The following is a 24,916-nucleotide window of genomic DNA, read 5'->3' as shown; positions in this document are numbered from 1 at the left end:
TACCGCAAAGGTAGATACATCCAGACAATGGAATATTATTTACTGCTAAAAAGAAATGAGCTATCAAGCCACAAAAAGGCATAAAGGGAACTTTTCCTGGTGGTCCAGTGGTTGAGAATCTGCCTGCCAACACAGGGCACATGGGTTTGATCCCTAGTCTAGGAATATTCAACATGCTTCGGGGCAACAGCCTGTGCACCACAACTCCGGAAGCCTGCACTGCAACAAGAGAAGTCACCACAATGAGAAGCCCATATACCGCAACCAGAACGTAGCCCCTGCTTGCCATAGTTAGAAAAATCCCCTGCCCAGCAGTGAAGACTCATAGCAGCCATGAACTTATTAAATTTTTTAAAAGGCATAAGGAAGCTTAAATTCATATACCTAAGTGAAAAAAGCCAGTCTGAAAAGGCTACTTGGAAATTAGGGGGTTTGATATGAGAAGCAGCATCAGAGCTCCTGCAATGACATCTTCTGAATTTGTGGCCTATTTTAATGATGGCATAATATTTGAATGACTGTTGGATAATTGGTGTGCATATTTCATCTGAAAAATGATTGTTTTCCATAAAATAATTTATTTTTTAAAAGTCCACTGAATATTTTATTATGAAAATAAAAAATTAGCCTTTTATAATTTCTTTCTGGTCTCTAATATGGACAGGGCATACATGTTGACAGAGGAAACCCAGGGACTTGGTGTCCTTTAAATTAGCTCTTTCTGCCTGACCCTGAGTGGGCCTGCTAATCCATGACATGAAGCTCTGTCTGCTTTAGACAGACTCATCTGCTCCTTGTAAACGTGCACCTCTATGGAAATGGACTATAATAGAAATAAATGGCTGCCAAATTGTCAAACACCTGAACTCCTGACTGCCAACTGTGTGACTGCCTATGTTTTTGGAAAAACATTTAAAAATCCTCCATTATCTGAAGTTTGGCAGTTCATGTGGAGCAAACAAGAGGAAACCCTCTCCTTGGCCCCTCCCCTTTCCTCTGTCAGATCAGAACCCTTTACTCAGCCCTATAATCTCTTTGCAGTTTCCTGGCTACCAGCTCTTCATCACCAGCAGAGCTTAGAAATATAGATTTGCTCAGTTTTTAAATGAGATTTGATGATATCAAGGGACCATTTTGTTTCCCTACAGGGCATATACTGCCAGTTTAATAATGAAAGTAAATAAAAAAAATAACATTCACTTTTCTGAAATTTGGTTTGTGGCAAATTGGATCGAAATGTACTTTTCTGCTGGGGACCGTCGGTGGCTCAGGACCGTCCACCACTGTGTGCTTGGGAGTAAGGACCGTCCCCAAACAGCAATAATAAAAGACTGATAGTAACCCCTGAGTATGAACTTCTCTTAAAAAAAGATTAAAATCCTCATTACAGACATAAAAGTATAATGCCACATAGCCTTCTATTTTATAAATAACACATTTAGAAGAATATATTTAGGAATACGAAATATTTCACAGCAGACTACTTCTGCTCCTAGCTATCTCCTCCTTTTTTTCCCCCTCCTCTTTCTTCTTTTAACATGGCTACTTTAAGGACAAGATATACTGAAAGATACTTCCCTATGCATTTTTTGCTCAATTTACATATTTACTTTTGCTTCTGTTTATTTATTAGCGAGATCCCTTTAAATCTGCTAGACACATACACAAGGTAGACACTATATTAGAGGAACTGACAATTTCAAGGGTTTAGTTTTGACTCATTTAATTTACAGGCAGATAATTTATCCAATGTGCATACCAATTTCACTTTGCACCGTTTTCTAGTTGGATGAATAAACCTCTTCATCCACAGATAATAGCAGGTAAAATAAGGTGCAATTAAGCAGCACACCTCTTTGTCCAACAGCACAGTTAGGGAATTTTATTTAGTCATTTATTTGAATGTGTAAAGAAAATCAAACTTTTTATTTTTTGTACCAAGAAGGAGCTTTTGAAAATATAAATAATAAGAAAGTTATCTGATGTCCTCTAGTGGAACTCCAGGACAAGTTAGGTTGTAGATTTAAGTGTGGAATATCCTTACCAGTGACATCATTATTGTCTAAGTCTTGCAGCTGTTCTTGGCTTGGGATGAACAAGGGCAGTGATTTGATATTAACTCAAAGGAGGGGTTCAGAAGGGATCTTTTCAAAAGGACTTGTAGATCTTCCTTTAGCCGTATTATCTGATGTTTCTCATGGGCCAGTGTAGATGACAGAAACCAGGATATGTGTGGCAGGAGAAAGTGAAAGGGAGAACTCAGCCACCATTTTACCTGTCTTCTCTTTTTTTTCTTTTATTTGGCTGCACCAGGTTTTAGTCCAGTTTGCAGGCTCTTTACTTACAGCATGCGAGCTCTTAGTTGCAGCAGCATGTGGGAGCTAGTTCCCTGACCAGGGATTGAACCTGAGCTCCCTGCATTGGGAGTGTGGAGTCTTAGCCACTGGATCACCAGGGAGGTCCCTACCTGTCTTCTTTTGATGAAAACTCACTCCGGAGAAATGGCAACTGGTGAGTAGGTTAATCCAAGATAAATTCTGAAGCACCAAGAAAAATTCTCTAGAAATTTTTTTTCCCCTAACATGTGCCCTCCAAACAAGGGTTCAGTGGACCACTTCAATGAAATGAGGCTCCAGGGAATTTGTAACATCTTCCTATTTGTTGTTTTTCCCTCTTAAATTGTATGGAAAAACTTTAGGATTTTTCTCTTCCTACAAATATTACAACTTTGTCCGTGGGTAAACGATTCTAATCCTAGGATTGAACCAATTTGCTCTAAAAAAGAAAGGCATCTCCAGAACTATGAAGTGGATCAGTGTTACCATTATCCTCCTTATTGGACCAACTGGGGAGAAAGAGGTAAGGACTGGTGTGGGATTTGCCTCCTCAGTCATCCCAATATGAGGTTGAACTTGACTGCATACAAAATTTCAGTAAGGAAGTCTTACTTGTAATTAATTATGAAAATAGCACCTGCTTCTTGATATTTACAATGAACTTTTTAAAAATTTTTGTATAGTCTCATATCTGTTCATCAGGAAAAATCAACTCATGTGGGTCTTTCAAGAAAGGACTACATTACCAGCTTTAAAATTAGCTTTCTGCAAGTCAGCTGTGCTGACGTGCTCTACAGATGGGATGTATTTTCACTCAATCAGGAAATACTTCAAAGTGAACCAAAGCAGCATTGATGGGTTCTTGTAAGATTTTATATCTTCCTTTATAGAACTCCAGTGATGGGCCAGACTTTCAAGGATTTATTTCCATATCATGTGCTTTGTTTTTAAACTCTAAATCATTTTTGTTCACGTAAATGAATACCAGTGATTCAGATCTTTAAAATACATCCTTGAACTAAATTCCTTGTAAATTGGGCAGATAGTAGACTAGCACTCTCATATGAATACACCACTTTCAGTGGTTGGCAAATCTGCCCCTATGCCAGAGGCCAGTGGTGCCCAGGAGAGAATAACTGACTTAGGAATAACAGGCTCTTGCATACTCAAAATGAACTGCTGACCCAAATTCTTAAATAAGACCTAGGGGTTTCTAGACACGACGATAGATTCGTGCTGACCTATTTGCACCATTGCCTGTCCCCACTGTGATCAATATCATGCAGTAATAAGATGGCTGACTGAGGATAAAAATTCTATTTGTGACTTGATTCACCACATATTGAATTCTGCTGTACAGCGACTAGTGAGGCTCCTATTCTTTCAGTATGTTTTATTACTGAAGTATTAGGCTGAACCATATGAAAGTGATGTTTTTTTGGTCAAAATAAGGAAGCTAAACAGTTTCTTGTTTTTTGCTTTCATATGAGTCAAACCAATACCAAAAGAACTTTTTAAGAGATTGTTTTGTCATGTCCTTTTAGCACGGACTTTGTACAATCAGTCTAAAATGAATCCTGATACTTTGTTGTTGTTCTTGTTCTTATTTCCTGCTGGCTTATTTGTCTTTTTAACTTTTAATGTTGTGAAAGTGGTGTTTATGGTTTTCCTCTTTGTTTCTTGATTACTTTGCATAATTTATAAAGAAAGACCAAATATGCCTCTTCTATACCGATGACACATAAAACAGAACACAGATTCTAAGCCTAAATCTTTCTTCAGTAAATTTTTAAGAAAAGAAACACAGTATTGTTGAGCTGAGCAATCTCATGACATAAGCAAAACTGTGTTGGCCAGATGACTGCTGGCGTTTTGCTGAGTGGTTTACACAATCTCTGAAATAATAACAGTGTGTCCCCTGCAGTTAGCATGAGTCCTTTCTTGGTGGATGTGTTTACGGTGAGTCATATAAATGTTCAATCCCTCACACACTTCCCAGTGCAGAGAATTTATCAACAACTTCTAGGAAATTACAAAAGCATGAATGAATCCAAAATGCCAACTTAAAAAGTACATTCTCAGTTCCTGGTCATTTCTGGTAGAAAATATGAAAAGAAAAAAAATTTTAATAAAATGATGGATTCTTTCAATATTTTAGGAGAAAACCCAAAGTCACCTCGTTAACTCTAAAACTCCCAAAATAATTCAAGGCCATGAGAAATACATTTTTGACAACTAGATACTTAAAGTAACTCTGCCAGTTTTCTTTCACATTTTCACAAGATTAAACCTCACTGTATAGCACATCTTAGATGATTTAAATTAAACTTAAAAAAAAACCCCAACTATTCTAGTAGATGAAAATGTATCTAATATTTTTGCTACTGACATCCTCTGTCAAACTCGAAAATTCACTTAACCTTTCTTATATTAAATTCTCCAACATTTGTGTTAACTTATTAGCCAAACATGCCATTTAAAGAGTTTGTGTTAATTCAATCTTACTGATTTCAGCTACTTTCAAGTCCTGGTATACTTAATTATCCAAAACTTACATTGAATATGAGCAATGTCACTTTTATTGTTACCATTTTATAAAAGAAGTTTAAGAAAGCTAATCAATAAATTAATGTAAACGCTTTTGACTATGTCAGATTCCCTAGAGATCACCACACTAAGTGAAGTAAGCTGGACAGAGAAAGACAAATATCATATGATATTGCTTATATGTGAAATCTAGGAAAAAATGATACAAAATGAACTTATATACAAGACAAAAGTAGATCCACAAACAATAGATAACAAACTTATGGTTACCCAAGGGGAAAGGTGGGAAGGGATAAATTAGGAGTTTGGGGTTAACATATGTACACTACTATATATAAAATAGATAACCAACAGGACCTACTATACAGCAAAGGGAGATAAACTCAGTATTTTGTAATAATTGATAAGGGAGAAGAATCTGAAAAAGAATATACATATGTATATATAACTGAATCGGTTTGCTGTACATCTGAAACTAATACAACACTGTAAATCTACTATACTTCAATTAAAAAAAGAAAATGTCAAGATTCTATACAAATGTGCTAAATAGTAATAATTGTCATTATCAAATGCTTGAATCCCCCTTTTCTTTTGTTAGCATGAGAATCCACTCTTTGATCTGATCTGGAGTGGGAGATGGGAGTAGGAAGTAGAGAATTGAAAAACCCTCCTAGTCCCTAAACATGAAAGGGGATGATAGTCAGTAGGTGGGTAAATATGAGTTAAATTCACTATCCCACAGCTGTGCTACTTTCTAGATGAGGTGCTGCCTGGCTTTTTTCTACGAGAGCTGTAACCTGTGAAAAGATGTCATGACCTACAGGTGGGCAAGGACTGTCATCTAAATCTTAAGGGAAGAACATGGATGCTGCATAAGAGTGATTGTAGGAAAGATCTAATTGGCTGCCAAGTGCCTTCAGCCACCCACACCTGCTCAACCCACTACCAGAAGGGTAAGCCTGCCTTGGGCACGCTGCCATTTTAGTTCTTGTGTTTCCAACCTGTCCTCTTTCCTGGGGCCAGGACTAGGGCACAGAACTTAGCAGAGCATCAGAAAATTTAGCAGTCAAGGTAAATAATATTTTTAAAAATCAAAATAAATACAAAAAGGATGTTGTGCTGTGCTTGGTCATGTCCAACTCTTTGTGACCCCATGGACTGCAGCCCACCAGACACCTTTGTCCATGGAGATTCTCCAGGCAAGAATACTGGAGTGGCTTGCCATGCCTTCCCCTAGGGGATCTTCCCAATCCAGGGATCAAACCCAGGTCTCCTGCATTGCAGGAGGATTCTTTACCAGCTGAGCTACTGGGGAAGCCCCACAAAAAGAATAAATAATATCAAAAGTGCAAATAAAGACATGATCAATACTACTAAACTCCTTTTGTTTCAGCTCCAATATGGCTTGGCAAGACATCGTTACTAATTCTGACTTCACTTAAAATTTTACTGAGCTTTTTTAGTGTCTCCTTAAATTGTGCACCTCAGGGAAGTTCTGGCCCTGATGTTCTTTTCTTACTTTGATTTTTTCTGACTAGTTCACACTCTTACTGGCTCCTGACCTATATCACCTCCTGACCATGGTTTCCATCTTTTCTGTCTACAGTTTAACCTCCAAGAGGTGACGGAGTACATTTATTTGACTCATAACTGAACCTTTAGCACAGTACCTGGCATACAGTAGCTGCTTTATAAGTGCTTGTTGAATAAACAGAAAGAATCTCCTGGAGCCCCATAGATTTCTTGCACGAGGATGGAAAATGCCTTTGGTTGGATGCCTATCCCAGAGCCTGTTTTGGGGCCATGGATCCCTTTCCAGAATTTTCTTAAACACTAGTAATGGGAAACCAGAAACAATTTATTCTGAGGTTTGAAAAAATCAGAGTTGGTGGACTTAGGTAGATTGAAATGGAATAAAAAAAATGACTGAATTTATTGGGAGAAAAGAGCAATCAAAATAATACGAGTGTTTTCAAATTATCTATTTTACAAAAGATTCAGCAATTTATTCTACTGGAGTTTTATTTGTTTTTTTTTATAGTGATGCCTGAAATTTCTTAAGTTTGGGGAGTTCAGGTCACTTACCTTCAATGGTACACTGGTCAGGGACTGGAATCTTCTTTACCATTTCTACAGCATATGCTTTCACTTTACTGAAGTTCTCCTTTAAGTGCAAGTAGAGTTTATCATGGTATTCTACAGGACTTGTGGTTGTCTCTGGAGTTTCTTCCTGATAGTTCTTTTTAACGGCTTCTGGCAAATTCTCAGATGCTACATGTATAATACTTTGGTGTGAAACTGAAGAATTTCCTAGCTGTGATCCATCAGTGTCTACCTTAAAGGGTGACATCTCATGTCCTTGGCCAAGTGGCTCTATTTCTGAAAGAGAGATGCTGGCTGGCATATCTTTGCTCTCTATAGCTTCCCCATCCTCTGCACTCAAGGAGTTTGTTAGCACAGTGTGCAAAGCCAAACTCTTTGACCTGCAATACAAACAAAGGGAAGGTGAGGCAGGTAAAGAAGCTGAGCTACTGTTCACTGACAAGGAAAAGAAAGAATAACACTGAGGCAAAAGTTCCTCTAGAGTGTGAAACTGAAAATTGGTGCTATTAATAGATTTGATAAAACATACACATTGTAAAATAAGCCAAATCTTTGTAGATCTAGGCTACTTCCCAAAACAAAGATGTAAAAATCAGTTTCACAGCAAACTGGCTGGGAAATGGTGGAGTTATATATTTATATTCTTTTTTTTTCTACTTTTGCTAATGCTTTTTCATCAGAAATCAAGGAAAGCTTTTGCCAGTCATTCTTGATGTTAGCATATTTATATTTAAGAAGAGTTTTTTTTTTTTTTAAAATAAGCCACACAACTTGTGATTTTTATTTGCACTCTCCTTTTAATATAGCAAACTACTTTGGATAATGAAAGCACTGTGGATGAATTTTGCTGTAGGTAAAAGATATTTAAAAACTACTTCATAAAAGTGTGACAGTAAAACTAATAGCAAACATGAAGTACATATCCTAAAAATCAGCCAAGAAAATTTATACCTATTAAATCTAATGCCTTTTCTTTCTTCCTTAGAAACTTGATCCAAACTATATCTTCTGAGAGAGCCAGGGGTGTTGTCCTCAGCATTTATTTTGTCTTCAAAAGCTTGTATTTTAACTTGGAGCTCTTCATGGTCTTCATTTTCATCTACAGTGAGCTTTGTTTCTTCCAGCTTCTCAAGAAATTCAATTTCAGTGCTGGGTTTTCTCCTAAAAGAATGAAAACCATTGCATTAGATGCTTGTCACATATACTTTGGAACAGTGCTTCTCTCTATTTAACTGCTCAAAATTGAAAACTCTATCTGCTCCATTTTTTAATTTATCACTTAATAGATATGAATTGAGTAACTATTATGGACATAGGTCTTTGAAATTGCTTCCACAGCATATTCTACCATAAGTTTAGAAACACTGGTGTTTCTGGCAACTTTATGTTAGAAATAGTTTTTGAAGGATTCAGAGGATGAGAAGCAGGGTTTTTAAAAAGCATTTTTGGTTGCACCATGCAGCATGTGGGATCTGAGTTCCTCCACCAGGGATCAAACCCATGCCCCCTGCTGTGGAAGCAAGGAATCTTAACCACTGAACCGCCAAGGAAGTCCCCAAAAGCAGCTTTTATGGTCATCTACCATATTCTTATCTAGCTCTCCAAAGCATGCCTTTCGTATGAAATTCATGCCAGGAATTTTCTAGAAAACTTATATATGCTGGTCTGTTTGTATCAAAATTATTAGAATAAGAACATTTCATGTGGACTGTATACACTCATGGTTTTGTTAATTTTATGTAAATCGATGGGACTCTTCCATTCTATGAAGCAAGAAAAATCTATCTGAATTTTATTATGTTGGAGGAAAGAGGTTTTTCTACAAATGACATTAACAGTGCCAAATATCTTTTTCAGTAGAATTTATAAAACACTCTGTAGGTCATTAAAATTACCTCCTTTAAGGAATAGGCTATCTTTGTTATCCCTCTAAGGGTTAACATAGTGCCTCAGATAGAGAAAGACCCCACAAACAAGCTGCAGAAATAGCTCACTGATGCTCAACGAGATGCTGAATGATTAAAGTAGTATGCATTTCTCCCCTTAGGTAGCTAGGTTTAGCCACCAAGTGTTCTCCAACTCTTGCGACCCCACGGACTGTAGCCTGCCAGGCTACTCTGTCCATGGGATTTTTCAGGCAAGAATACTTGAATGGGTCTCCATTCCCTTCTCCAGGGGATCTTCCCAACCCAGGGATTGAGCTCAGGTCTCCTGCACTGCAGCAGACTCTTTACTTACTGAGCTCCCAGGGAAACCCTATCTTCCCTTACTTGCTTTATAATATTGAGCCAGTCTAGAGCTAATTTAATTTCAATTTAACAAGCACTATCAACCATACAATATGGGGTTAGGATTAATTCTTTCCTTATAAACACAAGGGTTAATAAACTCTAGAAATCCATTCACCAAGATGGCTTAATAATTCTGTGGGTATCTGTGTGTATTTACTTGGTTTTCATAAGTATTTTTTCTAGAGGTTGAAGAAAGGGGCCTCAAATTTACAGAAAAATCCTGATGTTTTTCAAACGTATGGCTATTTTTCCAAAGTAAACCTGGCATTATTTCTTAAGTTAGGGTGAGAAAATACAGGTTTGGTTTTCTTAAGGCACTGCTTTTCTAGGGAAAACCAACACAGAGGGGCTGGTGTTTTTTTTTTTTTCAGTTACATTCCACTCATTCTAGAACCATGTCTGCAGTGGGCAAAGGGTTTGATCCAGCAACTTTTCTTTTTGGCCCAGAGAAGGGGCTTGGCCTCGAGGAAGGGTTCATAGTTTTGGGTCCTCAGAGGTTGGAATCCCCCTGTTAGTTCAGCCTAGTGAGAGATGCTGATGGTGAAAACTGGGAAGGGGAGTAGATCATCCATTAACAAGACACTGTTTATTGTGTAATAGTGCTTCCCTGATAGCCGGTTGGTAAAGAATCCTCCTGCAATGCAGGAGAGCCTGGTTTGATTCCTAGGTTGGGAAGATCTGCTGGAGAAGGGATTGGCTACCCATTCCAGTATTCTTGGGTTTCCCTGTGGCTCAGCTGGTAAAGAATCCTCCCGCAATATGGGAGGGCTGGGTTAGATCCCTGGGTTGGGAAGATACCCTGGAGAAGGGAAAGGCTACCAACTCCAGTATTCTAGTCAGGATCACAAAGAGTCAACACGACTGAGCAACTTTCACTTCACTTCACTTATTGTGTAGTAAGCTACTGCTCAGAAAATTAAATCATTTTTAATATAACTTTTATAGGGTTCCTATGGTTTTGCATATATAATAAAAAACTTACTTTCAATCCCATGCTTGACTGAAATATACATTAGTTGATTTTAAGAACCAGTTCATGGGAATAAATGCTCACCTTGACCATGTTTCTCTTTCTGACATATACAAGATACTGCCTGCCTACAAGTAGATGGGAGGAACCGACATCTTCCCGCCAGAAAGTTCTAAAAACTGAATTTTTACTCCTATTACAAATAAAACCAAGAAGGTGCTATTATTGGATGGTATTTTTAAAACTGTGATGACTATGAAGGTTAATTTTAACAGATCCAATGAACCTTCTCAAAATGAGAAATTTGGGGGCAGTATTTATTTTCTGTGTTAGTTAGTCCCTGTACAGTCATCAAACTAAAGTATTTCTCTGGTTCTTGGTTCATAATCACAGTTAAAAAGTGAAAGACACTTTCACTTTTATACTTTCTTTTAGAAATTTATATAGCTGGGATTATTAAAACTTAAAACATTTTAAGGCACAAAGTATACCCCAATATACAAACATCAGATATTGAGCATTAAACAAGTTTTTAAATCTTGAAACATATAAGTTTTTAGAGGTATAGTTTCTCAGGGATTTACTAGTTTTTTCTTTCTACATAAAGCTCTGGGTTATAACAGTAGTTACTAGCATTTTCATCCAAAATTTTTTCAAATTTCATGATTATAGTAAATCTCCCTCAATAATTTATTGGATCAGTTTCTGATTTTTTTAAAATAAAATTTTCTTACTTATGGAGATCTTTTATTTCTTGTCCTCTTCATATCAAGTTCCTCATCTATAAAATGGAGATAATAACTATACTTAACTCATAGGATTGTTGGGAAGCTGAAATGATGGAATCAGTATGAAGCACTGCTCCTAGCACAAAAGAGGAAGTCAGGAGATGTTAAATTTTATTATTACCATCAATTGCTGTTATTATTATTATGGTTTTATCTTTCCTTGTCTAAGCATTGTGTTAATGTAGTAAGAAAATACCAGTGACCTAGACACAGATAGATCAATATCCCATATCATGGGAGGCATTGATGTCCCCTGGAGAATGCTATGGCATCAGATTTTAGAAGGACAGTCACTCAGCCCCCTTCCTAGCCCCTGTCTCCAATCACCACGTGTTGGCTGTAAAGCACCATGAATTGTGTGAGTCAGAGCTCTTGTACCTGACAGCATGTCTTCTTGCACCTTCAGGCTGCCTTACAGCATCCCTCTGAGGGGCCTCCAGACATGAAAGAAGTTATGGGCTATCCTCAGACATCCACTGACCCAAGGTTAGGTCAAGTGCCTCTGGTTGCAGGGTTGCCAGGTAAAATATAGAGCATTCAGCCAAACTTGAATTTCAGATAAACAACAATTTTCCTTAGTAGAGTTATGTCTCTAATGGGACATAGTAAAAAATGTATTGTCCTATATTAAAATGATTATACTTACACTAAAAAATCATTTGTACTTTACCTGAAATTTAACTGGATATCCTGTATTTCTATTTGTTTCATCTGGTGACCCCATTCCTGGGTAAATCTCTACTGCCCTGTGGGCTGGGAACTATAATGCTCATCCTTGTTCCCCTATGGCTGGGACAGTGCTTAACACTCACTCACAGGTACCTAAAGTATTTGCAGAATAGATGAACTGAAACCACCTACATCTTTGCAGCCAGCCTGCTCCTTGCAGCCACAAAAAACCCTCTGGAGGTCTACCAGATGTCTATGAAGTCCTGGCTGCTTCTCCTCATGACTCTGGTCCATGAGGAGTAGGGGACGGGGCAATGTCATTTGGTAAATATCAGATACGGAGAGAAGCCAGGAGCAAGAGTAGGAGTGAAAAAAAGGGATTTGCAAAGGGCCAAAGAAGTAAAGAAGCAACAATAAAATATTTGGGCCAGAAAAGTGTTCTCTAGATATGAGGCTGATGAATGTTGCTGATGAGTAGGCTTCTCACCACAAGGACTCTCTCTTATACACAATCTTCCTTGTTTTTAAGATTTGGAGATTAAAGAGATGTGAATACCAGACTACCTTATCTGCCTCCTGAGAAACCTATATGCAGGTCAAGAAGCAACAGTTAGAACTAGACATGGAACAATGGACTGGTTCAAAATTGGGAAAGGAGTACGTCAAGGCTGTATATTGTCACCCTGATTATTTAACTTCTATGCAGAATACATCATGCAAAATGCTGGGCTGGATGAATCACAAGCTGGAATCATGATTTCTGGGAGAAATATCAATAACCTCAGATGGGCAGATGATACCACCCTTATGGCAGAGAGCGAAGAGGAACTAAAGAGCCTCTTGATGAAAGTAAAAGAGTAGAGTGGAAAAACTGGCCTAAAATTCAACATTAAAAAAACTAAGATCATGGCATTCTGTCCCATCACTTCAAGGCAAATAGATGGGGGAACAATGGGAACAGTGGCAGATTTTATTTTCTTGGGCTGCAAAATCACTGCAGATGATGACTGCAGCCATGAAATTAAAAGATGCTTGCTCCTTGGAAGCAAAACTATGACAAAAGTAGACAGCATATTAAAAAGCAAAGACATTACTTTGCTGACAAAGGTTCACCTAGTCAAAGCTATGGTTTTTCCAGTAGTCATGTATGGATGTGCAAGTTGGACCATAAAGAAAGCTGAGTGCTGAAGAATTGATACTTTCAAACTGTGGTATTGGAGAAGACTCTTGAGAATTCCTTGGCCAGCAAGGAGATCAAACCAGGCAATCTTAAAGGAAATCAATCCTGAATATTCATTAGAAGAACTGATGCTAAAGCTGAAGCTCCAATACTTGGGTCACCTGATACAAAGAGTTGACTCATTAGAAAAGACCCTGATGGTAGGAAAGATTGAAGGCAGGAGGAAAAGGGGGCGACAGAGGATGAGGTGGTTGGATGGCACCACTGACTCAATGGACATGAGTTTGAGCAAGCTCTGGGAGATGGTGAAGGACAGGGAAGCCTGGCATGCTGCAGTCCATGGGGTCACAAAGGGTCCACATGACTTAGCGACTGAAGAACAACAACATAACACAGGAGTCATGAGATGGGGTGGTGATGAAGAGTCTCCAAGGTAGCCAAAGCCACAAGATGGACCAGAGAGGATGTTCCATTTCTAGCCATCAATCCACCTGGGTTTGTCACAGAGTTTTGCCAGCAGGGAATTAGGACAAGATTTGGTTCCAACAGTTTGAAAGGTTGGAAAATGGTAGATAGAAGTTTGAGTTTATAGTAAACATTCACTGTCCTTTACTTCCCCTCTTGGTTTTTATATTTATTATAAATAGATAGGAGAGAATTGTTCAAAAACAGAGATCTTTTAGAGACAGAAACTCTGCATTCCTCTTAGAGCAAAGAAACGCATTACGAATGTGAGAGAATAGGTGGAGAACAGAGCCACTGGTTCTGTGTGCATTTATTTGTGGGGACTGGAGGTGGGGGCAGGGAGTTGGGCTCATGCAGGGGGATTGTTATTTCTTTTCCATTTGTCACTTTTAACTCCAGAGGTAATTTTACAGAAATCTTTGTCAGAGTTCTATAATCCCCTAAATATTAACTTGGCTTTAACTCAACACACCACATTACAAGAGGCTCAGATGATTTCCAGTCTGAGCAGTTTTTGGTGTCTGTTGCCAAGTTAAAGTTTTTAAAAGCAGCTCTAGGGATACCCAGGAGGGGCAGGGAAAGCCTAATTATCTCCCTCTTATGTGAACAAGACTCCCCCCCTAGGAATGAATTGGTCCATGGGCAGCTCACTGCTCTCACTAAGCTAGGAGATGAGACTGTAAAGCTGGCAGTGATGGAGAAATTGGCAGCCTCTTTTCCTGGTGTCTTAAATCAAAGAAAAATATATTAGTTAATGTTTGATGAGCTTGGCTTATGATTCCATATCCAGGATATGTATTTTGCAGAGTTGAGCTTGTTAGAGAAGTGGGAGAACATAATGGATCAAATCCACATAGGAGTCCTAAATTCTTAGGATGTTATGTTCTCTACTCTTCAGCAATTTCTTGGGTCATCAATCATCATAAGAATGACAGAGATGATCTCTCAGCTCCACAGCACTGTCATATGTTTGGGGACTGAAATGAGCAAAGCCTCTGGAAAAGCTATACTTGAATACTAAGGGAAAGGACAATGTTGAATCTAAATTCTTGGTACTCTCTTCTGCCTCAGACTACCTTGGTGGGCAAGAGCAGAGATTAGAAGGTGCCCAGTTATATGGGAACCAGAATGAAGAACTTTGCTGAAACAAAGTGACTCCATGGTTTATTTCATTCACAACAAGGTTCTTTAGGGGCTTCACAGAAGGGATGGTGGGGAAACAGACTGAATATGGCCTTCCAGGAAAAAGACTGAGGTTTATGACTCCAATCTCCTCTTTATTAGTGACAGGCAAATCTCTTTATGTCTTTTCTGTCATCTAAAAATGGGATCAATGTTACTGCATCACTAGATTGCTGAAAGCATTATAGGAGATGAGTTTGACAGTGTACCCATATAGAATGGGCATGAACATGTAAAGCAGTAAAACCCTAGGTGGCTATTGCCCAATGCAGACCTTTGATACCACAAGAAGGCAGCTTGTACAGGTAATGCCAAGCCTGGAAGACGAGCTTCTCCTTTTCTAGGCCAGGAAGGACTACCCCTGCAGCATCCTAAAGGCTGTGGACTACAGGACAGCAATGCTCCCTACTGTGTGAGCATACAAGTGCTGGAATATCGAAATGGCTGATTTTAAAAATTCCCTGAACTTCAAGTATGAATTCTGAGCAATTGCAGACAGAGAGAAAGAATATTCTGCTAACAGAACAAAAGTTTAAAAGTCCTGATACGAGGAAGTGACCACTCATACAGATGCTCGGTCATTTGTTCACTTTTCATGTAACCAATGCTGCAGGATGTACCCCTGCAGCATCCTAAAGGCTGTGGACTACAGGACAGCAATGCTCCCTACTGTACGAGCATACAAGTGCTGGAATATCGAAATGGCTGATTTTAAAAATTCCCTGAACTTCAAGTATGAATTCTGATTCATACTTGCAATTGCAGACAGAGAGAAAGAATATTCTGCTAACAGAACAAAAGTTTAAAAGTCCTGATACGAGGAAGTGACCGCTCATACAGATGCTCGGTCATTTGTTCACTTTTCATGTAACCAATACGAGAAGGAATGGGACACAGAAAAAGATCAGCAAACAGTGCAGACCCTTGCCTTTGCTGCTCAGAGCGATGTTGCTGGACCAGCAGAATCAGCATCTCCTTAGAGGTTGCTGGAGAGGCAGTATCTCAGGCTCCATCCCAGACCTGCTGAATCAGAGTGCCCTTAACCCAATCCCCAGGTGTTTCAGTGCACATTCAAGGTTGAGAAGCACTGGCCCAGGCACTGAAAGAACAGAATTGGAATTAGACCAGGGCAGAGGCATTTTCTCTTAAGCAAAGCTGCTGAGGGTTTCGCCAGGTCTGCAGTGACATGAAACTTAAAACAATAAGCTGTGTATTATTTGGAGTTGGAGTGTGGTAAGCTGTATGCAGCTCTCTCGCATTCCATAGCTTTATTCTCCTCAAGCTTTCCAGGGTCTTTATCGATTCCCAGGTAAATGTACCTTTTCACTTTTTGCCCCTGATAGATACTGCTTCAGATGGATCCCAGATTTGTAGTCAAGACTCCCAAGCCTAGAATGGGCAGACCAGGTAAGCAGCAGCCTTAGTAGAAGGCTACCAGATCCTACCAAACTGTCAGCTGAATGTGGCACAAGTTACAAAAGCACTTGGTAAATTACAAAAGAGTCCAAAAATGTTAAATAGTAATGTCATTAGAACACTCTGAATCAAGTGTGAGAACTGGAGAGACACATGCTCCTCCTTTTCTGGGCCAACTTGATTTTCTGGGAACTTGAGCAGGTAATGGGAGCTGGTGGTGAGGATTAAAGAGAGGATGTCTGCAAGCACTGGGCCTGCAGAGGGAAAAGGTAAGACATTGTCATTCACCATCATTTGATACTGGAAGAGCAGGGCCATGGTTAATTATCCTTTTGGTACATCCCCTTATCCTGTCTGCCCATTTTACTATTAAGCAGACCCTCTGCCATCTCCATTTCACAGATGGAGGAGCTAAGGAACAGAGATGTCAAGTAGTTTACTGAACAACTAGTAAGCCCAGCATTAAACACAAGTATCTACCTCCAGAGCTCACCCACTTCACACCCTCTCCCATTGCCTCTCAGTAGAAGTTTCCTACAGGTTGCCTCTGACTCTGCCCTAGGAAGAAGTAACACATTTGGGGATTGGTGATAACATCGTAATCAATAAGAATTATTGTATGCTAATATCTCTGAGTCACATCCTGTGGGAACACACCAGACAGAGCTGACATATAATTGCTGAGCAACCCTTTACAGGTAACTGAAAAGTAAATGTTGGTGTTCCCTTTAACAAAATGGGCTTCCCTGATGGTTCAGTTGGTAAAGACTGTTAGTCGCTCAGTCATGTCTAACTCGACTCCAAGTACTGTAGCCTACCAGGCTCCTCTGTCCATGGGATTCTCCAGGCAAGAATACTGGAGTGGGTTGCCAAAGAATCCGCTTGCAGTGCAGGAGACCCTGGTTCGATTCCTGGGTTGGGAAGATTCGCTGGAGAAGGGATAGGCTACCCACTCCAGTATTCTTGGGTTTCCCTTGTGGCTCAGCTGGTAAAGAATCTGCCTGCAATGCGGGAGACCTGGGTTTGATCCCTGGGTTGGGAAGATCCCCTGGAGAAGACAAAGGCTACCCACTCCAGTATTCTGGCCAGGAGAATTCCATGGACTGTATAGTCCATGGGGTTGCAAAGAGTTGGACATGACTGAGCAACTTTAAGAAGAAATGGATATATTTGCTGTCTACCCACTCCAGAGTTCCTGCCTGGAGAATCATATACACAGAGGAGCCTGATGGGCTGTTGTCCATAGGGTCACAAAGAGTTGGACACAAACATGCATGGTAGTGACTGCAGAGTTCAATCATGATAGATAACAAAAAGGAACAAAGGTTATTGTTACTATCTTTCTAAATTCCACACGATACTGGATGCTTGGGACTGGTGCACTGGGACGACCCAGAGGGAGGGTATGGGGAGGGAGGAGGGAGGAGGGTTCAGGATGGGGAACACATGTATACCTGTGGCGGATTCATTTTGATATTTGGCAAAACTAATACAATATTGTAAAGTTTAAAAATAAAATAAAATTAAAAAAAAAAGGAACAAAGGAATGGGGAGTTTGGGGGGAACAAAAATAGCAAATAGTTGGGTCATCAGGGTCAAGTAGAACTTTTACCCTCAGCTGTTACCCTTCCCACAAGAGCTGTGCAGGGTATAGCTCCTCGTCCCACTCCTTCCACAATACAGGCTAAATCTTTGCTATTCCCCGTCTTGTTTGAAAGAGGAAGCCAAGCCAAAGGAGCTTGATGAAAAGCAATCTTCTCTTTTGTGTGTCTTGTGTTTTGAACACTTCTGTGTTACAGGAAAGGGGCCTGGCCCCCACCGGTGAAAGTGTAATTGCATTGCTCACACTCCTGGCAGTGTCTCCACCTGGGTCTCTCCCCTCTCCCCACCCCACCCCCATCTCCATCTTTGTCCATGCCGGCAGAGCCGGCCCCCCTGGGGCCTCACGCTCCCTGGGCCTGCTTCACTGGCTCCAGAACTGATAATGTTGTCTCCCACCTACCTCTCTTGCTGATAAACAAATTCCTGAAATACCTTTACAGACCTTCACATCATCATAAATGCTGCTTTAAGGAAGGACAAATGGTGGAAGTAAATGAACAGCAGATGGAACATAAATGGTCCCACATGTCAAATTTAACTTCTTCAGTAAGAAGAGAGGCAAAAAACCAAGGTCCTTCCTTCCCTATGCATGGAGGAATAACAAGAACCACAGCTACTGCCACAAATGGTTGTTACAATTTTCTTTTTATACAAGTGACCACCATAGACCTCCTGAGACTGAAACATCTACATGTTTTTTATGAAAACTCTAGTCCCCTTGGTGGGGTGAAATTGCATTCAGCTTTTCCTAAGCAGGGGGCAACACTGACCAGAACATCACATGTTTTTAATTATGGTCCTGAACCTCCTTATGTACATTTTTCAAGCCAACAGTCACTCTGAAAAAATCAATTTCTCTTTGTATAAACATGGCTTGCCTAAAAAAGTGGGAGTTTTTATAGGCACTTTTAAGACTCTATTTTCCAAAAATCTTAATTTATCTACTTGAAAACATAATTGTAATATATAGAGGAACTATATGTAACTTTGTTCTATATTTTCCAAGTCTACTGTAAATTTGCCATCCTACTTTGATAAGTTAAAAAAGAAAAAAAAAGGACATTGGTTAAATTTACAACAAAATGTGACTAGTTCTGTAAACTACTATACATTTATACAATGGGACACTATGAAATCATTAAACTAATGCTTGTGAAGAATAATTTTTTTTAAAAAAGTCTCTGTTCTCCTTACATAGGGCATAGGCTCTGATTATTAGCTTCCTTAAGTTTGAGGGAGACTGGAGGTGCACACAGAAAGACACCAAGCACTTCAGGGCAGGACTACATGTGTGAAGGAATTCAGAGGCAACGCGAGTTGTCGGAAGTCAAAAGAGAGAAGGTAACTATGGGCGTGGGTAGGCAGGGAAGACTTTCTGGGTAATGGGTGTTAAACTGGAGTCCTGGAGAAAAGCAGCCTTCGGTGGAAGAGAGGCACAAAGAAGGCATTCTAGATGGTTAGTAGGGTATCATTTTGGAGAGGAACAGGCAGGTCACCCAGAGAAGGCAATGGCACCCCACTCCAGTACTCTTGCCTAGAAAATCCCATGGATGGAGGAGCCTGGTGGGCTGCAGTCCATGGGGTCACTAAGAGTCAGACATGACTGAGCAACTTCCCTTTCACTTTCCACTTCCATGCATTGGAGAAGGAAATGGCAACCCACTCCAGTGTTCTTGCCTGGAGAATCCCAGGGACAGGGGAGCCTGGTGGGCTGCCGTCTATGGGGTCACACAGAGTTGGACACAACTGAAGCGACTTAGCAGCAGCAGTAGCAGCAGGCAAGTCACCGTTGATATTCCTTTACAATTCCTTTATTAATGAAGTACTGTGAACACTGTAAACCTTGTCCACACTAAAATTTGACATACAGTGAGTTAGACAAAGGAAGAAATGAAAGAAAACTCTATGAGATAATGGCTGGGCATTTACACAACTGCCCCTCCAAGAACTACCACGAATCTAGAGATGAGTAGGGATTGGGTAGAGAATTTTTCTTTGTTGCCCATCCACAAGGTTTCCTCCAATACCCTTTAGTATGAAGCCTTTGTAACCCTAATACATATTTAAAAACTTTGTTGTTGTGAGGATATAACAATATAACAGTGAAAGCTCCCAGCACTGAACCTATCACATGGGAGGAGCTGGTAAAAGCTTGATCAGACTTGGAAATACAGGCTTCTCTGCAAACTTGGAGAGAAGAACCTGGCATCCTGCTCTCTGCAGTTTTGGCTGTGGACTTGGTAAAGAGCCACCGCTCCTGAACTATCCCTGAGCTGGGCTTTCAGGGATAGTGGATCACACTAGAGTTGTGTTCTGATGAGACTCACAGATGTCAAGATGGAAACTCTGGAATAACAGGTTGCAAAGGGTCTCACAGTTGGAAAAGTGTCTCTGCAGGCCATATTGCTTTGCTATACATTCCAGACATACATTGACTCAAATTCCCTGTTCTCCTCTGTCATCCATTTCTTTGATGTTCCGTGCATGAAATTTAGGATAAACCAAAACTCTGGGGTGACTCCAAGGAGGGCAGATATCCTGGAGTCATTCTCTTGTGAACATAATCTCCTTAATTCTCTCTTCCCTCCATCCTCCCCCACATACTCCTGCTTCATGTCCTTTCCTGCACTGTGTCACTGCTTTCCATTTTCAGGTTTCCCCTGCTACCTGAAAGAAGAGTGTTCTTATGAAAACTTGTCTAAATTGAAATGGGTATAGGGCAAAGAAGCAATTACTTTTTTAAAATAAAAGCAAAAATTCTCTTCAGGTTTCTTTTTGTTAGTGAAAACAAGTCAAATTGGAGCTCCATAACTCCCTTTCCACATTCTCAGGTTCAACCAATATAGAATGAAGTTTGAATTTCCATCTGCAATTAATTGAAATTAACAATATGCAACTAGTCTATAAAGGGCCAATAGAACTACTCCATTTTATAAGAGGGACTTGAGGGCTTTTGGTGTCCTGGATCCTAGAATCAAGATGACTGTGATAATGTAGATCTTTCCTCAAAGTAAAGAAGTGTAAAGTCAACGTTTGAAAAGTGAGGGATACCTCTATCCTGAAATCAAATTTCAGTTCAGTTCAGATGCTCAGTCATGTCTGATTCTTTGTGACCCCATGGACTGAAGCACGCCAGGCTTTCCCGTTTATCACCAACTCCTGGACTTTGCTCACACTCATGTCCATTGAATCAGTGACGCCATCTAATCGTCTCATCCTCTTCCACCCTTTCTCCTTCTGCCTGAAATCTTTCCCAGCATCAGGGTCTTTTCTAATGAGTTAGCTCTTCGAATCAGGCAGCCAAAATATTGGAGCTTCAGCATCAGTTCAGTCGCTCAGTTGTGTCCAACTCTTTGTGACCCCATGAACCACAGCAAACCAGGCCTCCCTGTCCATCACCAACTCCTGGAGTCCACCCAAACCCATGTCCATTAAGTTGGTGATGCCATCCAACCATCTCATCCTCGGTTGTCCCCTTCTCCTCCTGCCCTCAATCTTTCCCAGCATCAGGGTCTTTTCAAATGAGTCAGCTCTTTGCATCAGGTGGCCAAAGTATTGGAGTTTCAGCTTCAACATCAGTCCTTCCAATGAACACCCAGGACTGATCTCCTTTAGGATGGACTGGTTGGATCTCCTTTCAGTCCAAGGACTCTCAAGAGCCTTCTCCAACACCACAGTTCAAAAGCATCAATTCTTTGTCACTCAGCTTTCTTTATAGTCCAACTCTCACATCCATACATGACCATTGGAAAAACCATAGCCTTGACTTTGTTGGCAAAGTAATGTCTCTGCTTTTTAATATGCTGTCTAGGTTGTCCTTCCAAAGAATATTCAGGATTGATTTCCTTTAGGATCGACTGGTTTGATTTCCTTGCTGTCCAAGGGATTCTCAAGAGTCTTCTCCAATACCACAGTTCAAAAGCGTCAATTCTTCAGCACTTAACTTTCTTTATGGTCCAACTCTCACATCCAAAAATGACAATTGGAAAAACCATAGCTTTGACTATATAGATCTTTGTCAGCAAGGTTATGTCTCTACTTTTTAATATGCTGTCTAGGTTTGTCGTGGGTTTGGGTAAACTCCAGGAGATGGTGATGGACAGGGAGGCCTGGCATGCTGCGATTCATGGGGTTGCAAAGAGTCGGACACGACTGAGCGACTAAACTGAACTGAACTGAGGTTTGTCTTAGTTTTTCTTCCAAGGAGTAAGTGTTGTTTAATTTCATGGCTGCAGTCACCATCTGCAGTGATTTTGGAGCCCAAGAATATAAAGTCTGTCACTGTTTCCATTGTTTTCTCACCTATTTGCTATGAAGTGATGGGACCGGATGCAATGATCTTCGTTTTTTGAATGTTGAATTTTAAGCCAACTTTGTCACTCTCCTTTTTCACTTTCATCAAGAGGTTCTTTAGTTCTTTGCTTTCTGCCATAAGGGTGGTGTCATCTGCATATCTGAGGTTATTGATAATTCTCCCGGAAATCTTGATTCCAGCTTGTGCTTCATCCAGCCCTGCATTTCGCATGATGTACTCTGCATGTAAGTTAAATAAGCAGGGTGATGATATACAGCCTTAATGTACTCCTTTCCCAATCTGGAACCAGTCCATTGTTGTATGTCCGGTTCTAAATGTTGCTTCTTGAACTGCACATAGATTTCTCAGGAGGCAGGTCAGGTGGTCTGGTATTCCCATCTCTTGAAGAATTTTCCACAGTTTGTTGTGATCCACATTGGCACCCCACTCCAGTACTCTTGCCTGGAAAGTCCCATGGATGGAGGAGCCTGGTAGGCTGCAGTCCATGGAGTCACTAGGAGTCGGACACGACTGAGTGACTTCACTTTCACTTTTCACTTTCATGCATTGGAGAAGGAAATGGCAACCCTCTCCAGTGTTCTTGCTTGGAGAATCCCAGGGACGGGGAAGCCTGGTGGGCTGCCATCTATGGGGTTGCACAGAGTCGGACACGACTGAAGCGACTTAGCAGTAGCAGTACATGGTCAAAGGCTTTAGTGTAGTCAATGAAACAGAAGTAGATGTTTTTCTGGAATTCTCTTTCTTTTTCTATGATCCAACAGATGCTGTTAACTTAATCTCTGGTTCCTCTGCCTTTACGAAATCCAGCTTGAACATCTGGAAGTTCTCAGTTCACATACTATTGAAGCCTAGCTTGGAGAATTTTGAGCATCACTCTGCTAGCGTGTGAGATGAGTACAATTGTGTGGTAGTTTGAACATTCTTTGGCATTGCCTTTCTTTGGAATTGGAATGAAAACTGACCTTTTCCAGTCCTGTGGCCACTGCTGAGTTTTCCAAATTTGCTGGCATATTGAGTGCAACACTTTCACAGCATCATCTTTCAGGATTTGAAATAGCTCAGCTGGAATTCCATCACCTCTACTAGCTTTGTTCGTAGTGATGCTTCCTAAGGCCCACTTGACTTTGGACTCCACGATGTCTGGCTCTAGGTGAGTGATCACACTGTTGTGGTTGTCTGGGTCATTAATATGTTTTTTGGATAGTTCTTCTGTGTATTCTTGCCACCTCTTTTTAATACCTTCTGCTTCTGTTAGGTCCATACTATTTCTGTCCTTTATTGTGCCCATCTTTGCATAAAACACTCCCTTGGTATCTCTAATTTTCTTGAAGAGATCTCTGCTGCTACTGCTGCTTAGTCACTTCAGTCGTGTCCAACTCTGTGTGATCCTGTAGACGGCAGCCCACCAGGGTCCCCCATCCCTGGGATTCTCCAGGCAAGAACACTGGAGTGAGTTGCCATTTCCTTCTCCAATGCATGAAAGTGAAAAGTGAAAGTGAAGTTGCTCAGTCGTGTCCGACTCTTAGCGATCCCATGGACTGCAGCCTACCAGGCTCCTCCGTCCATGGGATTTTCCAGGCAAGAGTACTGGAGTGGGGTGCCAATTGCTTTCTCTGTGAAGAGATCTCTAGTTTTTCCCATTCTGTTGTTTTCCTCTATTTCTTTGCATTGGTCGCTGAGGAAGGCTTTCTTATCTCTTCTTGCTGTTCTTTAGAACTCTGCATTCAGATGGGTATATCTTTTATTTTCTCTTTTACCTTTCACTTCTCTTCTTTTCTCAGCTATTTGTAAGGCCTCCTCAGACAACCATTTTGCCTTTTTTGCATTTCTTCTTCTTGGGGATAGTTTTGATCACCACCTCCTGCACAATGTTACGAACCTCTGTCCATAGTTCTTCAGGCACTCTATCAGGTCTTTTATTATTATTATTATTATTTTATTTGTTTATTTTTCACTTTACAATATTGTATTGGCTTTTCCATGCATTGACATAAATCTGCCATGGGTGTACCTGTGTTCCCCATCCTGAACCCCCGTCCCACCTCTCTCCCTATCCCATCCCTCTGGGTCATCCCAGTGCACCAGCCCCGAGCACCCTGTATCATGTATTGAACCTGGACTGGTGATTCATTTCACATATGATAATTTACATGTTTCAATGCCATTCTCCCAAATCATCCCACCCTCGCCCTCTCCCACAGAGTTCATAAGACTGTTCTATACATCTGTGTCTCTTTTGCTGTCTCGCATACAGGGTTATCATTACCATCTTTCTAAATTCCATATATATGTGTTAGTATACTGTATTGGTTGTCTATCAGGTCTAATCCCTTGAATCTATTTATCACATTCACTGTATAATCACAAGGGATTTGATTTAGGTCATACCTAAATTGTCTGGTTGCTTTCCCTACTTTCTTCAATTTATGTCTGAATTTTACAATAAGAAGTTCACGATCTGAGCCACAGTCAACTCCCGGTCCTGATTTTGCTGACCGTGTAGAGCATCTCCATCTTCAGCTGTAAATAATATAATCAACCTGATTTTCGTATTGACCATCTGGTGATTTCCATGTGTAGAGTCATCTCTTGTGTTATTGGAAGAAGGTGTTTGCTATGACCAGTGTCTTCTCTTGGCAAAATTCTGTTAGCCTTTGACTTGCTTCATTTTGTACCGCAAGGCCAAACTTGCCTGTTACTCCAGGTATCTCTTGACTTCCTACTTTTGCATTCCAGTCCCCTGTGATGGAAAGGACATCTTTGTGTGGTGCTAGTTCTAGAAGGTCTTGTAGTTCTTCATAGAACCATTCCACCTCAGCTTCTTTGGCATAGGTGGTTGGGGCATAGACTTGTGTTACTGTGATATTGAATGGTTTGCCTTGGAAATGAACAGAGGTCATTCTGTTGTTTTTTTAGACTGCACCCAAATACTGCATTTTGGACTCTTATTGACTATGAGGCCTATTCCATTTCTTCTAAGGGATTCTTGCCCACAGTTGTAGATATAGTGGTCATCTGAATTAAATCTGCCCATTCAGATCCATTTTAG

At 40.4% G+C, this 24,916-nt stretch overlaps 1 protein-coding gene across 5 annotated transcripts in view; it reads right to left on the bottom strand.

Moving 5' to 3' along the window:
• The window catches only part of VEPH1 (ventricular zone expressed PH domain containing 1), a 276,866-nt gene that overhangs the window by 96,492 nt on the left and 155,458 nt on the right, over positions 1-24,916 (bottom strand). For all 5 annotated transcript variants that reach the window (XM_059888800.1, XM_010801453.4, XM_005201776.5 and 2 more), the window contains exons 8-9: positions 7,941-8,150; positions 6,972-7,369 (exon numbers count right to left, since the gene is read on the bottom strand). In XM_059888800.1, coding sequence (XP_059744783.1) covers positions 6,972-7,369; positions 7,941-8,150 — 608 coding nt within the window. The remainder of the gene's footprint in view (positions 1-6,971; positions 7,370-7,940; positions 8,151-24,916) is intronic.

Source organism: Bos taurus, chromosome 1, assembly GCF_002263795.3.
Source record: "Bos taurus isolate L1 Dominette 01449 registration number 42190680 breed Hereford chromosome 1, ARS-UCD2.0, whole genome shotgun sequence".
NCBI classification, from domain to species: domain Eukaryota; kingdom Metazoa; phylum Chordata; class Mammalia; order Artiodactyla; family Bovidae; genus Bos; species Bos taurus.
Note: the sequence above shows the minus strand (reverse complement) of the source record. Positions and strands in the feature narration are given on the sequence as shown.